An 18,400-nucleotide genomic window follows, 5' to 3' on the forward strand; every position below is an offset into this window, starting at 1 on the left:
TATCTAAACCTGGCTCTAGCTAGTTCTGTTTGCTGAACCAAGTTCTTCTGAAGGAAGAGACAGTGGACAATCATTTTACAGTCATTCCTCCTCTGCCTCTCACTGCTTTACAGATTCCTATTCATATCTCTTACATGCTGAAGAGTCCCAGCTAACCCAGTTGTTCCTCCTCTGAACCTGTTCCAGATCTACCATATCTTCCTTGAGCTAGAGAGGCTCAGAACAACAAATACATTGGCTTTAAATGGTGGCTCTGACAACAGCTTTGTGGAATGTTCCTTCATTGACATCCATCTGCTAAGTGGACAGAGAGTACTACCTAGCACTAATCTCTGGAGAGGCTCTTTCCTCCAGACTATCACTCTAACAGCACTTAATTTCCTTAAAAATAAACAATATTAACAGATAGGATATATTCTGACAGTCGGCAAAATCAGCTGGGAAATCTGTACCATCAACTTCCCCAGTGTGGGATCTGGCATGCACTGCACACATTGCCGCCCTGAAAGATAGTCCCACTGGTAATGAAGGGACCATCAGATGCTGACCCAGCCTCAGTACACTGAAGTTAACCTGTTCCAGTCAAATTGCTTACTGGAAATTTTGCTGTTGCTGCTAAGCTCAGGTTTATGGAAGATAGTGAAAGTGTATAGCCAAACTAGAAGGTTCAGTGCCAGCTATGAAATTAAGCTGTCATCTTTGAAAGAAGTACATCTTCTCTATTGTATGTGTGGGGTACTTAAAAGCCCATTCCCTGTTTGAATTTATGAGGGTTACAGGCACAGAAAGATAAAGAGAAAAGGCTTTCTTCTCTTCCCTATGTTAAACATTAAGAGAGAAAGAAGAATATTTAAGACAGCAAGTTAATGGCAGACAAYAGCCTTCCCAGTTCCAGCAATAATATTTTACTTCTTTTTTTTAAGGTGCTGTCACATTCTGCTATTTTCTGACATCTCTCTGGTGACTTATGACAGCCATCAGCAAAAAGCTGAGTAACACTGCCAGCCTTCTGTTGCTGGGGAGTGAAATCTTCGGGAGACAGGAAATCTAAATTACAACAAATCCAATGACAGTGAGAAAAGATAGGGAATGTATGCACACACAAAAGGACAGAATCACTGGCAAAAATATCCATTTTACCTTAACTGTTCAGCTCTAAAATGCTAACTATCTGTTATTTTTCACCCTTGACTGTTTCTAACGCTCCTTAAAACATTTTTAAGAGTAGTGTCTCTGAAGCCATGAACTATTGCAGTAAAACAGGACTAGGACATCCACAGTTGCGCTTTATTTATGAAACAACTTTCCCCTAGTAATGGCCTTCTGAGAAATACATCATCACATTCATAAAAAGGTCTCTTATTCCTGGTTCTGTAAGTACACACATTCAAACATACATCTAGTGCCTTCACACTAGAAATAAAAATGACAGACGAGGTAAGGGACTCATCTGACTGTCTAATAAACTAGATGGTTATTAAAGAGATGAGGTGTTTGTTTACCTTAGAAAGTTGAGAAGAGAGAATGTCTAACTGCTTCTAACCAAAGCTCTCATGCTCAGTTTGCAGGGCTAGACGCAGCCAAAGCTCTGCTCTGGAGACTAGGCAACCTCCCCCCACTTCCCTCCTGTCACATAACAACTTGCTTTGCTATTAGAGCCAAAGGATGAAACACCAGTCATTGCGGCTGCAAGGATGTTGTGGATGACTAAGGTGGGACAGAAGGAAGATTTCCTGTCCAACCCAGCAGATCATTTTTAAATATCGGTCTTTTGCACCCATTTTTTTTTTCTTGTTTAAAAAAAGAGAAGGAAAAAAAAAGGTAGAGGGAGACTGACTATGATACCACCTAAAACAATCACCTTGGAGAGATCCCTGCGACCTTGGAAGACAGGAGTAGTTCTTCCAAATCAGGCAAAATAGACGGTATAACCTCTCTCCATGCTTCTTCCTGCTTCCCAGTGAACTGATGTGAACAGCCTAACCCCAGAGCTACAGTTCCAGAGCAGGGCAGATTTGCTTCTCTTTCCCTCCCTCCCTATCTTCTTTTGACCAGAAACTTTTCCCATAGAGTTCCCACAAAAAGCTTCAGTTTTAATGAACAAGCATTCTTCAGAAGGGGAGAAAAAGGTCTTTTACTCCAAGATTCTTGACCAGCCTCCATTGTTAGTGCTGCAACAGGGACCTGACTTCAAAACACCATTTCAAAAAAAAAACAAAAAACCCCCAAAACCCCAAAMATATGCAGCTCTCCCCTGCATGAGGAATGAGTGCAGTACAGAACAGAAGGCAGTAGCAGGGGTAAATAATGCCAAGTTCCTATTGACATCCTGTTCCAACCCAGAAAAGAGGACTAAGTGTCTTTGTGCCTCAGTTTTCCTCTCACTGAGAGGAAATGTTTTTCTGTCTCCCGGGGAAGCTTAATTCAATGGAGTTGATCTCTTGTTTGTATTTGGCCTCTCTTTATACTGCTCTGGCAGAGAAGAGGAACCTTGAACTTGTTATTTTAGCATACTACATACACCAGTGCATAAAGGAGCTGTAAAGTGAATGGGACTCAGCCCCACCCTAGAAGGACAGGTGCCTCAATTCAGGTATGGAGCTTACAAAAGCTGCGGGCAGAAGGAACGAGCCTCATTCCAAAGAGAAAGCTCAGTACAGGCTATAGCAGCAGCCCAAACCTGCATCCCTTCCACTTCAAAGGGGAAAAGAGAATTTGAAAAGTCTAGGGTATGCACATTCACAAGGGCTGGCAGGACTACCAAAGCAATGCAGTGAGTAGGCACTAGCTGCCTGTCCCCAGAGCAGGGATGTGGGTGGAGGAAGAGAAACAACCCCTTCTGTGTTTACTAGGAGCACAATAACAGCTGAGCAAATATGGCTCATGGGGATAGCATAAATCTCTCCACACCTCCGTTAGTCATCAGTACTGCTACCCGCTCCACCCTGTTCTGTCTGGGACTGTGGTCCTTGCAGGGTATTCTGGCTAATGAAAGGTAAAGAGAAAAACAAACCTTACAGGTGCTCCCACACTGTACCAATTGAGCAGTCCTTGCTTTACCTTGGTACTCACTCAATTTCATTTCTCAAGGATAGGCTACAGAGGAAACAGAGGTTACTACATGTTCCAGTGCTGAACAAGTACAATGCAAAGTTTTAACAGGTGGCTTATAATTTTAAAACTGCTATGTTCCAAGTGGCTCATTACACTTAAACTATCCATGAACACATCCCTCCCCTGCCTTTTTTCTTCTGCTTGGAGTGATAAGGCTGCACTGTACTCCCTATAGCATAAAGCTATTAGAAGCCAATACCTGGCCTCTAGCTTGAAATAGGGAGGAATGGCTGAAGGAGTGAAGTACTGTTCCAGAGATCGCAACAGACTTCCTGAAGGTAGAGGCTACCTTTTGATGCACAATCCATGGGCTCAACAATGCAGAACCTAAGGGCACTAGGTGCTGCCCAACTAGGGAAGGGGTCTGCTCCACACAGTTTCCAAACCACACAGGAATAAATGTCCACTCCTGCACATCTTGAAACCTGCTGGTTGACAGCTACATGTCCCTGCAATTCTGTACCGTCTTTCAGACAGGGCTGTGACTCTTTCTACCATCCCATCTCTTAAGCAGTCAGTCACACAGTCCTTGGTCTTGCAGCCCTCCTAGAGCTCTGGCTAGACTAGCTGAAGGATGCCAGAAAGAAGGAGGTATTATTTGTATGGTTTCAGTACATCATTCTGGCAAAAGATAGCGCAAATATTTGCTTGACCATATAATGCATTAGACAGAGCTCTGATTAAATTCTGGTTCCTTAGAGCACAATGACACATGTGTCATTCTCATAAGAAACCTAGGGAAACGTGGACTACATACAATTACTATCAGATAGCTGCCTCTATCACAGGTTAGGAAAAACATGATCCAAGAGACTAGGTCTCAAAAGTTGTCAAGTGAAACAGTTCTTCAACTACTGAAGGGGATCATTAGATGAGTCTTGTATTAAATTCTATTAAATGACCAATTTTGCTAGTGGAACACAGCATGCAATTTACAGCCACTGAAATCCAGGAAAGATTTTAAAGTGTTGTTGATAGATGGTTTGAAACCAGTATGATCACAACTCATAAGTTTAAGTACAAAGCATAACAACCAGCAAAGAGAAATCCAATGCATAGAGAGGAAATTACTGGCGAGACTGCAACACTTGGAAAAAAATGGTCAGGAGTTTAGGTAGACCACAAAAAGGTCTACAAAGTCATGTTGTCGCAAACAAACAAGACCCAAGACAGGTAAATCTAGTTGTGGAATGTACTGGCAGGGGCATCACACATAAGAAACAGGCACTAGCCAGTGATGAGCCTTTAAATCAACCCTGTGTCCCTCTCTGGGCACTGCACTTTGATGGAGAGGTGGACCATTTGGCAAGAGTGCAGAAGAGAGCAAAGGGAACATGCAGAGGTCTAGGAAATTTGATCTATGAGAAAAGGCTGAAAGAATTCCATTTGTTTAGTCTAGGGATGACATTCAGTCTTCTGAGACATAAGAGCTGTTATATGAAAAAAAGATGCTCATAGATCATTCTTGTTCTTCCCCAAGGGTAGTTCAAGTAGCAGTCAGCTTACTTGGAGAATGGAGATTTAGGTTTGATACAAAAAGCCCTGGTGATTAACTGTTCACTCATTAGAAGAGGCAGTGGAATCCCTGTCACAGCATTAGGAACAGGTTACACATGAGAGCTGCTGCTAGCTGGATATGACCCTGACTTAAAGTGGGGAGGAAGAAACTATGAGACTTCTTCAGGTCTTTTCGAGTCTCCTCACACAGACTGATAAGCTGCAGCAGATCCTAGATGACTGAGGCAACCTCTCTGCAAATATAGCTTAAAATCGTCAAGGGATTTGATCCGGTTTAAGTTTTCAGATTGGGGGATCTGATCTTCCTAATGACTCTGGTTTCCACATACTGTATGACAGCTGTAGCTGAGCAGTACCTTCACAATGACAACAGTCTCCACATTCTAAACAGAGAAAGTTTTGCTCCAAAATGCAACCCTGTTCAGCTCTCTACACCAGGACAGTTCCTCAGCAGTAGAAATACCTTCAACCTTAGACATTGTCCTTGTCATTTTGAGAGGAAGCTATGCAGAGTCTGTTCTTTTTCTTCTTCAACTCTTTTCCATTCCACATAGTTTCTAAGCAGTGTTAGCTTGTGGCATACCTAGCTTTGAGATAAGCCACCTGTCTTTGAACCCATTCATTCATTTTCCCTATACTCCTTTCAGACTGCACTCTTTCCACACTAAGGAATGCAATTCAATAAAATGAGAAGCCATAGGTGTTTCCACTGGAGCCTTAACATTATTGGGAAACTATTTTTCATTCCCACACCTGTTTTTAATAGTACTTGGAACAACTGCTGTGGCAATTGTTGGAGAACCTGCCTGCCTCTGCTGGCTGCAATATAGGAGCATACTATTTTTACAGTATTGTAAGGGTATAATTACAGGACACCAAATAGAAAACTTTTGAAAACTGACACAGGCAGGTAAGAAAAATATTTCAGACTGGTCTAGCCAACTACAGTAACATTCCTGTTTGATGCTACTGCTGGTGAGTAATAGCAGGGGTCAGAGACAAGTTGGTAATGTGATGAGTCTTTTCATGTAATGACAGATCAGCTTTTTCCTGTAGTATTTAGCACTTTACGAGGAGGCAGAGGGAATTGCCTCTGACAGGACCGCTAGCACTAACTCCTGGACACTTAGCTTGAGCCAGGGTCTCTCTGGGCAAACTGCTCAGGCCTTAGAAGTTCCATGACATAATGTATGAGATTCAGACACTGACCACATGACAGAGAAACTGCTCCCTCTGCATCAGTGTCATGAGATGGAGACAGCCCTTTTCCACAAGAGGTCAAAAGGCAAGGGAAGGACTACAGGGTGGCACTATAGCTGAGGTTAGTGTCCTTCTGAGTAGGTTTTCTCTGAATTGCAGCCTTATATAGGCAACAGTCCCTCCAGTTCTGGGACACCATGCATCAGCTGTAGCAGGGGGTGGGGCAGATCTAGAGAGAAGCTGCAGCTTTGTGCTATCAGTGCCTGAGATCATCACAGGAACCAGTTCAGTGAGCCTAAGGTGAGGTGTGAGACAGATAATCCCAAAAGGACCAGAGACCCCCTGCATTGTAGCTGGTGAAAATGAAGAGATGCCACCCCGTTCACCCAGTGTGACTAGCAGCCCATTCAACACATCTCCCTCATGTGCTCCAGGAGACCAAGGGCTGCCTTGCTTTTTAAAAGCATACTCCTCTCTGCCTGGCTCTGAAGGTTCTCTGCCCGACCTTGATTTCTGACTGTCCAGAGGCAACCCTTGGGACATTCTCCCAAGAGATTTTTCCGGCTACTTCCATGACACTTCAGTAGTCTGAAAAACAAGAATTAAGCCACCTCTGAACTGTACCACAAAACATCTGCATGTATTTGCTGTTCCCCATAGACCATTTCTCATCTTTGTGGTCTGACAAAATACTGAAAAAAGAGGACCACAAAGAGAAAAGGAACAGGAGGATGGCAGGTTTTTTACTCATGGGCCCCCATACAGAAATATGCATAAGAATCTTACAACGCAACTCTTAGGTCTGTTGACGTAAGATTGTTTGAAAGCAAGGAGACCACAGCAGACATTTACCTCCAATGTCCCATGCTGCTCCTCCACAAGCCCTACTGATATTCCTGTAGGTCTTTCATGTTTCCCTTCTTTTCATCTACTCACTCCATCTCGAAGGCCCACAAAAGTGTAGACCCTCTTCTTCACCTTAAGCCTAGTACAAGGAGGAGGAAGCTTTCATGGGAAGGGTAGTTTTCAGTAGTTCTAGAATGTAGCTCTGCTCCTTCATAGCCTTGTGCTCTACCAGGCCACATCTATGGCCTGCTTGAACAACACTGGGGGCAGCAGATGCTCTTGTAGATACCCTGGTTTGTGTACCACTCAATCCATTTTTTTTATTCAGTTGTTTCCTCACAATTCACTTACATTCTCAGTTCTGTAATCGCAAAYCCCATTGGGGGCTTTTGGTTTCAGGACAGGCATCCAGGTCCATCCTTTTTCAGGGGGAATCTAGGAGCACAGGTCTGGCCATTACATTTAAACAGCTTCTCCTTATTTGTGGCACCTTAGAAATACTATAATCTTTCTCTTAAAGTTGACAGAAACATTCCAAGAGAGGCAGAAAGGTGAGTCAACACCTGACATGTTGTCTATCTACTGGCATCAGCATTTGCTCAAATGGATGTCTGAAGTGCAGATCCACATAGAAACTGTGCTGAATGCTGCTGTTATATACAGTGAGGAGCACGTCACTGCTAAGGAATTACTTCAGCAAATCAATGTAACCCTTTCAATATGAACCAGCCTCTGCTAAAAGCAAAACAAACTCCAAAAATTTAACCTCTCCACTTTCCCTTTGTCCCTATAGGCTCAAGAAGTGTCTGGTGCTGGAGCCTATTTCCTTTCCTTTTCCCCCTCCAAATCCTCAGTGGTTTTGGTTTTAACCTTAAATGTAGGGGGGTTTCTTCTAGCAAGGCCTATACCCCCTATCCTTATATCTTTGATGCCTATTGCCCCCCCACTCACTACCCCCCGTTCACTCTCCTTAACTGGCAGCTGCAGAGTACCAGTTATGACTCCATGTCTAGAGTAATTTGTTTTCTTTCTTTGGGGGATGAGGGGGGAGTGACTGAATTCTTTGGGAATGATTTATCACACAGCACTCAGGGGGAGCTTCATTTATTTGCCTAGCTGCATATGGTTTAGCACCTACGGTTGCATGCTGATTATTATACGATGTTATTTTTCCCACTTGTACACTTTGCACCTTTTCATAGAGCAGATTAACTAGTCCCCAATGGCAAGGTATTTATGACTTTGTTTGCCAGCTGTCTGGGAAGGGTCCTGGTCCTAGACTCTTCTATTATGTCTGCTTCTGCTCTCCCCTGCATACTCCCTTCTTGACCACACCTGTCACACTGAAACTGTGGGAGAATCACGCTTGGGCGTGACATATCACATCATCTCAGAACTTCCAAGAGGGAGGAAGAGACAGAGTCCTCCCAAGCACCAGTCAAGAGATGAAGGAGTGATTGAACCACAGATGGAGCAGGAAGGAAGGGAGAGACAAAGAAAGGGTGAAAAAGTTTCACCACACATTTGGCTTCCCAGAAAGCAGAAATTCAGCAGGGAAGAGCACAGAGATTTGCAATGAAAATAAAATGGCCTTAGTGAGTTTTCAAATCATACTCAGTGGGAGCTTCACCTGAGATTGCTTCGTTTGTTACCAAGCCAGAACCAAAATTAAAAGGAATTCAAACCCCAAACTAATAATGCCTCACAAAGAGGAGTGGGAGCAATACTACAAAGGTCTAAAAGCTAAATAGCTCTGATAGGTGGGAAAATAAAGTGATAAGTTTTTACCCCAATACTTATGACATGTCAGAGGAGCATTATGTTGAGAGGCATTGACTCAAGATGCAGGACAAGAGCAAAGGAGGACACATGACTAGAGGATAGCAGAAAAGGCAAAAGCTTTCTGACCCATTGGTTCCCTTCCCCTTCTGTGAGTTCTTGTACTTGACATCATCACTGACACTTCTCTTTTTCCTCTGGCGCTATAGGGAGGTTCAAAAGCCGCTGCTCCTAGTACTCTGCCCAGAGAGAGGGAAACACTGAAATGTTCACCAAGCAGGACTGCAGTCAGCATTAGCATGTCACCCCCATACATCGAAATTCTTCACTTCCAATGTCACTATATCATCTTATTCAGATGTCACTAAATCACGTTTACATCCGGCTACCTCCTCTTCTCAACCTGTTTTCCTGCTAATGTGAAATTGACTTTGCCTCCACCAATTTCATCCAGTTGATGGCCTGACTTGCACTAATCAGCCACAGATTTTGGGGAAGAGCCTACTATCCCGTAATAATTATCTGGATGGTAAAATTAATACAGTTGGCACAGGGAGACAGCCACAAAATTTGGAACTAATGTAACCAGTCTAGTAGCAGCAGAAAGCAGGAGAAAAGTAGCAGGAGAAGCAGGAACCCATGGTCTCATGTCTAAATAGTGAGGTGGGCAGTGGTGTGTCCTATGAGTAGGATAGCATAGCTAAGGAATGAGGCTGAGAAGACAGGAAGGAATAAAGACAGGTGAGAAATGGCCCCCATTCAAAATGGTACTTTGCTTTCTGAGAACCTCATCTGAGTCTACCACAGGTTCCCTGCTCTCTGCAGTCTTCCAGGTTTCCAAGGCACAAGGGAATTTGTTCCAACTCCAAATAACACTACATTCAACATGAATGGGAGCGGTGCCTCACCATCCTAGAAAACAGTATGAGTCTCCAAGCTCCTTGGGGCTAGTCATTACTGCCAAAAAAGACCCCATCCTCACAAAAAATATGTGCCTCTCTCCCCACCCCCCCCMAAAAAAAACAACTGATATTCCTAATAACCAAAACAAACTTTTGTCTAACCTTGACTATTTTTGATGTATCCCACCAATGCTGCCATTGTCTTCTTTAAGGGGAAATCAACAGGCCCTGTTCTGTTATACATTGGCTGGCATCACCTGACAACCTTACTCAGGAGGTACCACACTGACTCTCAAAGTAGGTGGCTCAAAAGTATACTTCTTGTTGAAGTCTGGGACTCTACAAAGACTCATCATGGCTAAGGCAACACATCTTGCGTATATTCCTACTATGAGTAATCACTGTCTCTGATCTTTAAGGCAGGCATGCAGCAAAATGGCATCACTTCCTAGATGAGTACTAAAAATATAAAGCTACTTTAGGGTGCCATACTAGTTTTCTCACCCCCCCCCCTTTTTTTTTTAACATGGTGTGGGGGAGGAAAACTTATCTCCATAAGGAAAACAGGAAAAGAGACAAACCAGAGAATCCAGGTCCTGGCAGTACCCTTGATATAATCACATCCTGCCTCACTGTGAGGATCTTTGGAGACAAACTGCAATGTCATGCTGCACCTCACACTACACAGATTCCCTTAGGGGCAGTATGGGGATGCTTCCACTCTCTTAAAGAAATATATACTTATGTGCAGTTTTCAAGCTGTTTCTCTCTTTGAGAAGCCTTAAAGTTTCAGCCCCAAATGAATTAAATTACAGAAATGTGAATACCACCATTCCCATTTTCAAAGCTCATTTACAGCTCTGTACAATAGGAGCTTCAGACAGCAGAAAGTTCTGTCACCAGAAAGCTTTCACATGAGATGCGTATATGATCTTTAGGTATCAGAGCTGAACAGAATAGCCCACATAGAGCTGGTCCTCATTCAAATGCAGGATTTTGAAATAAACAGCTACTTTTTTTTTTTTTTTTTTAAACCAGGCACACACAAACTTGTCTTCAGCTGCTAACCTTAATATATTACTCATTCTTCCTTTTAAATAACGTCATGTTCAAAACCCCAGTGACTGCAAAATATTTACTTGAGGCTGCTACTGCTGGTTTCTCTAGAGCCGTTTATTTTTGCATGCACGAGCTCATTACATCACTCTTGGTTTTCTTAAAGTTTGTCAGGGAAAGCTGGATACAGACTGGAATCTCTTACTAAACAAAACCAAATCACTTAGTAGCACAAACGGATTTGGAGATAGCCCAAATCCGGAAGTGAGGAACAACCACGGATTCCTCAATGCAGATGGGCACTCCCAAACAGGCAGCCGTTAGATTTATTTTCTTGGAAGCAGGATGCATTATCAAGTGTTTCCCTACAGTAGGAACTGTAGAAGAATAGTGACTTGGACTGTTCCAGGCTGCAATGCATTGTGGCGAAGAGGTAGGAAAGGAGGAGGCTGAAGGAGTACACACAGTATGAAAAGAGAATTCCCAACCATGCCGATTAGAGAATGGCCATTGCAAAGGTCACTTCTATATGTCTTCCTGCTTTGGTAGCATTAAAAAGAAGTGACACATTTCAGAGGGCAGCGCTAAACAGCAGGCTTAGTTTGGGGTGTTTGTGTGTGTTTAGGGAAGGTGGAAATCAATTCAAAGCAAACCAACATCATCTAATGTTTTTGTCATCTAGCCATAAAAAACAAAGTATTTTGTTTTGATCTAGGTCTTTCACTTGTCATGAAAAGAAATGTTGACTTTTGGGCTCTTGTAAGATCCACAAAAAAGCAAACAGCCTACTTTGTAAGTGTAGAAAAATATCAACTCTTCTGCTACCCAACAGTCCAGATGTTATAGCATATTTACATGTTTGATTCCTGCCTTTGCCTGAGAGGATTTGAACCTGCATTTCACCCCACCAGTAAAGTGATCTAATCATCATTCTACAAGGTGGACTAGCATAACAGCACTAGCAATTCCTCCTAGCAATGTTGTTTTACTCGGCATATAAAGAATCACTGACAAAATGGCTGGAGGCATATGGATTCTCAGCCAAGAGCTCTAATCACCAGGATAGTCATTCTGATTTTCCTGATCCCTAGCTTAATTAATATTTACATATGCCAGGCAAAATGTAAATGCTCCACAAGAGAGGACTGTTTCAGAATAACCTCCTTACTGCTTGTCAATGCTGACTGGAAGACGGGACACAAAATTCAAATGCAGCTGTTGTGAGATATAGATTGCGTAAGCAACATAGGTGAGCACTGCAGAGCCCCCATGAAAATATCCCATCTGCAGGTTGGTTCACTCTGATGGCATATAGGAAATTTTGACTGAGATCATTTTCAGCTTTGGTCTCCCAGTTAGTGAGTAGGGGCCATATCCATCAGTCTACTACCTAAAAAGATGCAACTAATTCTTCAAATCTTCCTTTGACTTCCCTACTCCCTTCAGATACATTGCCAAACAAGGGCTGGCTATTAACAGATAAAACACCCAGACACAGGAGAAGGCTTGAACCCTTGTTGTAAAGGGTCATTAACCACCTTGGAGGCACTGTGACTTTGTTTGCTCTTCTTTGGGAGAGTTAAAGGTTTGAAGTGAGCATTCCCAGCTTCTCAGCTCCTTTTCCTTGCTCCTTTTTCTTCAGAGAATACTCAATGACACACCACAAGCTCTAAAGGCAGCTAAAAAAAATCTCCCTGTAATGGATGGTTATGGGATAACTTACTCTAAGGTTATTCTAGAAGCTTCCACTGAAGCACATTAGCCAGATAGAGGATGACAGGAAATTACAGAGCCTATTTGTCTCATCTGTTATAGCAGTTCTTACATTCTCCTCCATACATGTTGATACAGTGATGGTGCTGGCTTTCCAAGATGTCTAATGGCAGTGCAGATTACAGAGTAGCACATACATCCTCTGACAGTAGTATCTACTGGACTTCTACTTACTGCAAAGGATAGGTCTATATAACTATCACAGGGAGGAGAGAGATCAGTGTTAAGTGTCTCAAAAATACAAACTCCGAGGAATAGGGCAGGCTTTCAAGAATACAAGGAGACAGAACACAGGGATAATGAAAAAGAACAGAATAAAAAAAGAGTTAGACTGAATATTACCAAAAAACATCCTAAGAATGACTTCAATCAGAGAGCAGAACAGCTTCCTGTGGGAAGGAGTGAAATCTTTATTGCCCAAGGCATCTAAGCTACACTAGAAAATAACTGTACTTTGTAGGAAACAAACATTCATTAGCCCTGAGGCACTAGATTAGATGACCTAAGAGGTCTTTTCTCACCTCTAATTTCAGCGATACCATTAAATTGCTGCAAGAAGATAGGAAGTTGTATCTGCTTCAAGATTGTAGCTGCAAGCTCAGAGAAGCAATAGAGCTGAGTGAATGCCAAAACCAAAAATCCAAAACCAAACAAAAAATCAGAAACATGCTAAGCCTTAAGATTTCAAACTGCTAAGGGCCAAAGCAATTAAAACCATTCCCTAATTTTGCATGCCCCTCTCATGACAGCTGTTTCATCATCTTCAACCAAAACACAGAGGCACTTCAGACTTTCAGACATTTGAAAAATCTCATACTAAATGATAATTCTTCTCCCAAGCTCTTGGTTGCTCAATCCCATCTACCCTACATTGTCTTTTAACATATGTAAGAAGGGCCTGGAATGGAAGGTACTAACAAGGGGACTAGGCTTAGCTGGTTAAAAGAAATAGACTAAAATAGCCCACACCTCACACCCCCATTTTGATGAGGCAGAATTTCTTGATATCAATAATTCATTGTAAGAAGCAGAGGGAGCTGCATATTTGTATGGCGCAATATGAAAATTTGCGCCTAAAATCAGCAACGTAGTCTCTTAATCAGGTACTACAGCAAATAAGTGTCTATCAGGGCAATCAGTAATGCTGAGTCAGCTGAAGCAAACAGCTCATTTTAGCTTGCTGTAGAAACCATCTCTTATGGAACTCTTGAATTTTCCAGAAGACCACTCACTTCTTTGGGTTTGTCTTGTTTCATTAACAGAAAAGACATCGTAACTAATTGAAAAAAAGTGGACAAAAGTAAACTCACAAAAGGAAGTCTTCCACAAACAGAACTCCTGCTCACATGAGGCGGCTTCCTGATGAAAGGCTTGAACAAATAAGTTGCCTTTAGAGCAWGAAAGTCACCCTACCTTGGCTCTGCCAGGCTGGGAGACAGGCTCTTAAGTCAAAGAYCCTCCCACTCTCAAGTCTCTTCGTAGCCTTCTAGAATCCAGATCTGGGAACTCTTATTTCCATTGCAGCTACCTAGTTTACTGCATAAGAAGGAAAGTTGGTCTCCAAGGCAGGCAGGGCCAAAATTACAGGATTTTAATATGAAACTCTCACCTTCAATTGTACTGTGAATAAACCGCTTGCCCCTGCAGCTCACAAAACACAAGTTGCATTTGCTCAGCATGAAAAAGGCTGCTAATGAAGAATGCTGATACTCCTAGATCATCTGAAACTTCTGGATGATCCCCACTGACAGTTCCTACACAGACAACCCTGCTGCAAAAACAGTCATGAGGCAAAGCACCATAGGCAGTGGCTAGAGATGGGGGTCTGGGCAATGACGTATCTCCTCCAATTTAGAGCTCTTCTCTACCTTGCAGCATGACAGCAATCTCACTTAACCTAGCATTGACTTTACCCTGCAGTGGGAAAGGGGCACAGGGAGGTTAAGAGAATTGCTGAATGCCATGAATGCTCTCTGGCTAATCCAGGAATAAGACCAGGTACTTTATGCCATCACAGTTTACCTGGCTGTGATAACAGTCAGTTATTCCAGGCATATATTGCTTCATAAAATATGTGTGACAGCAGCAGCTCATGTTCAAACCTTAAAGTAAACCCACGGTATCTTCAGGCAATTTCCTCCTTTCTAACATCCCTTTTCCTTTCTTGCTTTCTTCCACTATAGTCAAAATACAGAAGATGGAAAACATCCTTATCTAGAATTCCTCTCTTTTGTCTTCAGATCCTTCCAGTTTCTTGTGATTTCAATGGCCCCACATAATTTCACCCTTGTCTCCAATCTCAAGTTTTACATCCTAACTTCACATCTTGCTGCTCCCTTTTTTTCCCCCCACTCATGTTTATGAGCTTTTCTATGCTTGGGTCTTCCCTCGCCCATTCTATTACCCACAAGAATTCAATTCTCAATGTTCAACTAGGTCCAGAAATAAGTACTTTCTCTTGTGAAATAATCCAGTCTTTTCTGTATCAAAAATATCCCCCGCACCAAAGAACCTTGTAATTGCTAGAAAAGAAGCCCCTCTCTACATTTGCTCATCTGTTTAGACCAAGACCACAGCCCAGCTCTCAGAGCCAAATGCAGTGCACTAAAGTTATTCTCAGAAGGGCATCAGTTTGCATGTCCATAAAAGACAGCTGAACAGCAGACAGAATAAAGATGAAGCATCAAGTGAATATAAAGCTTCCCCGGTTCTGGTTTGGGGAGACAGAAATCCTGCTCCTTACGCATCTACTGTGACGTTCTGGGCACAAAGGATACCAGCTGAAATTGTTCTATGGCCTGCATCTCAAGCTCTGCAAAACTGTAAAAGAAGCATGATAGCTACAATGAAGAAAGAATGAAACAAGAACAGACAGTGAATGACCACAGTGTAATCAAAAAAAAAATTTTTTTTTTTTTTTCCTCTTCTAAAAGGAGCATTACCTGAATTCCTTATACTGGAACTGTTCAGTTTGGAATCTTTGATGACCAAGTGCTTAATCCAAAGGGTGGGTGCTGTGATTTCTGAAAGACAAAAAAMAAGTGCCTTAGAGAAACTAAAGCATCTAGTGAATAGATGTGGCTGCTACTTGTGAGGACAAGGCATGTTTGCCACAATCGTGCATTAACTGATGCATTGTCTTTGTAGATACCACTGCTCACCCCCCAGTGAGGCCTTCCATCTCTTATAAGCCACTTTGTCAACCTGTCACAAGGTTATCTCATCATCTTCCTTTCCAAAGAGTACCTCTCTATTGGCAGAACATTTTTATTCTCCTCCCATCCTTCCATTTCCTTGCTAAATTTTCAAGCCTTTCTCCTCAAGACTTGAACTCAAGGATTATGTTGTATGCTACAGTATATAATGATTTCCACCAAAGGACACATGAAATCTAGATAAAAAAAGTCAATTCAGACCTTAAATATTGCCTTAACAGCCCAAGAGGAGCTGACCACAGCTTTGTCAGTTTCCTAAAACAAACAACAACAAAACCCAAAATAAATAGGCAGAGAAATGAGGATATTGTTGGAAACGCTTAAAAGGAAACCTGTTAAAGAAACAAATTGTGGTTAGAAAAGCCTGTCTAATGCACTACAACCAACACATCCAAACATAAATTTGTGAAAGAAGTGCTTAAAGCTCCTACTCTGAAGTGTTACAATCAACTTCAAAACACAGCAGAACCTGTCTTAAGCAACTCCTTAAGGAAATGACACAACATTAGCATTTGAATAGAAACCGGGCCAAGTCCTAACGGGACACTGTGAACATGGATATTTTTAAACTAAAAAATTCCATTTCCAGAAGCACATTTTAAATACTAGAACCTAGAGTTCGTCTTCAGACATTCCTCTAGGAAGTTTTTACAAGAGTTTTTCTGCTCCCTTGTTGACACTTATTGGATGTGCTCAGCAAGACGGAAGCTGGCTGACCACAAGAGACACTGACTATACATTATATTTTAAATGCACAAAGCAAAACTAAATGGGATTTTTTCCCCTTCTAAATGTTTTCAGCTACATTGATGTTGGCCATTATTGTAACCACACTGAGGACATTTTTTAATGTCATAAGCAAATGTCAGTTTAACATTGATATACCAGCAGTAGTAAAAGGTTGCTTAATGACGATTGTCTTATCTGTAGGTTTCACCGCACTATTTTATCATCACTCAGTCATGACTTGCTCCCACAAATACATATACATAAACCTATATACTTTGTGCCTTTTGGGGGGAAAGAACTAACCCTTTGAGATCTACCATAAAAAAGTATTTTCCATCCAGTTAACCTGGACATTTGCTGGAATACAGAGAAGCAATCTAGATTAATTGCTCCTCTGAACAGCAGATCTGTGGAAAGAACAGATTCCCAGTGCATAAAGAGGTGAAGTTTACCAAAAAGAGCTGTTTAAAGAAGCTATGGCCTTAGGAAATGAGTATGACTTGCACATTGAAACAAAATAAAGCATGGATCCAAAGAAAACAGAGCCTAGAACTGCAGCAGGGGATAAAACTGATTTTTTTTTCCTAATTATTTAAAACCATAGAAAGGACCATTAATAAAACACTCTTCTTTAGGGGAGAATTTTACCCTAAGATGAGAATCACTATAAACATTGAGATCTGCACTGTAATAAAAGGAAATAATTCTTAAAGAAATGGCTGCTTTATGATTTAAGCCTTTGACAGGAGAGTTTAGGTTATCTGATCTACATTATTTCTGGCTCTGGCACTGCTCTGTTATGCCCTCAGGGAGGAGGGTGGGGAATGGGAGGGGAATGCCTTTCCAAAATTTGGATTTTGGTTATCCTCTAGTGTCAGTGAAAACACGAGAAAGATGAGTCTTAGTCTTAGGGATGCTGAGCTCCAACAGGTACCACACACTCATTAAATACCCTTTGAAAAAAGTCAGTCCCTTGTACTCAAGTGAGGCATCCAGAAACAAAGCATGAAAAAAATTTATTATCCATTCCTCTTACTATCAGCTCCATCCTAGTTGCCTGACTTTGAATATACAAATTTTCAGATAGATACCTCAGACCCACTGAAACTGAATGGGATTGGGACATTAACTCCTTCAAACATCTGTGAATAGTCCAGACCTGACAGGCGAATGGATAACTGTCTTGCCCTTTTGTCATCTGACATTTGAGTCAGACAGCAAGTACAAGCCATTCCTCCTGAAGACCTACCCAAGAAGCTGGGAGAGTATTCTAGTGAAGTATGACATGCTTGCTCAGCAAGGATCAAAGGATTATTCAGGATGGCCCCCTGAGGTCATCTAGTCCCACCTTCTGCTCAAGGCAGGGTCAGCTATGAGATCAGACGAAGCTGCTCATGGCTTTATCCAGTCCAGTCGAAAAGGAAAGAGGTAGCACCACCTCTCTGGGCAGCCTGTTCCACTGCTTGACTGTCTTCATGGTGAAGAAATTTTTCCTTATATCCAGTCCAAACCGCTCATTTCAATTTATGCCTGTTATTTCTTGTCCTCCCACCATGCACTACTGTGAAGAGCCTGGCTCAACCGCCTTAATAACGTCCTTGTAGGTATTGGAAGGCTGCTATTACGCCTCCCCCCATAAGCCTTCTCTTCTCATCTAAACACTTCTTACACTATTTCTGATGTACCTGTCTTGAGTATCTATTGGAGACAGACAGGATGCTCCAATGGTAGTGGGTTACACAAATCTTTGGTCTGATCCCAAATAGATTTTCTTATGCTTACTTCTACCATACCTACTGAAATCTAGTTAGCCCTGTTTTACTAACTGGGATGACAAAACTACAGAGTGACTGACTAACATATCAGAGATTATTCATCAACGTATAGCTTGATTACCCTGCCTGTCAGCCTCACATTCTCTTCTCCCAAGTCCCATAAGGGACACTGCTAATAGAAGAGGAGGCCTTTGAATTAGTCGTTCTCTCTAGAAGTCTAGGAGATAAAGTTTTGCATAATATACTGCAAGACTCATGGTAAGAGGCAGTCTTTCATCATACAGTCCAAATCCCTTTATCAGATTTGGTTTCATCTATACTTTAATGCCAAATTTTGAGATTGACAGTGTTTTTCATAGAAGAGAGGACAAGATTTTTTTAGACTCTCCCCGTCACCAGATGGGCCACAAAACACCTGCTCACTATAGTATTTCTCAAGAACTTTACCCAGTTCTGTTTGAATGACCAAAATGTTGCGTCTCCTAGAAGGAGC

The 18,400-nt window shown here is 42.1% G+C and overlaps 1 protein-coding gene across 1 annotated transcript in view; it reads right to left on the bottom strand.

Annotated features, from left to right (window-relative positions):
• The window catches only part of SMOC1 (SPARC related modular calcium binding 1), a 133,557-nt gene that overhangs the window by 26,219 nt on the left and 88,938 nt on the right, over positions 1-18,400 (bottom strand). The window contains exon 8 of the mRNA XM_026060989.1: positions 15,131-15,211. Within this exon, the coding sequence (XP_025916774.1) occupies positions 15,131-15,211 (81 nt within the window). The remainder of the gene's footprint in view (positions 1-15,130; positions 15,212-18,400) is intronic.

The sequence above is a fragment of the Apteryx rowi genome, unplaced genomic scaffold, assembly GCF_003343035.1.
Source record: "Apteryx rowi isolate R43461 unplaced genomic scaffold, aptRow1 scaffold_173, whole genome shotgun sequence".
NCBI classification, from domain to species: Eukaryota; Metazoa; Chordata; class Aves; order Apterygiformes; family Apterygidae; genus Apteryx; species Apteryx rowi.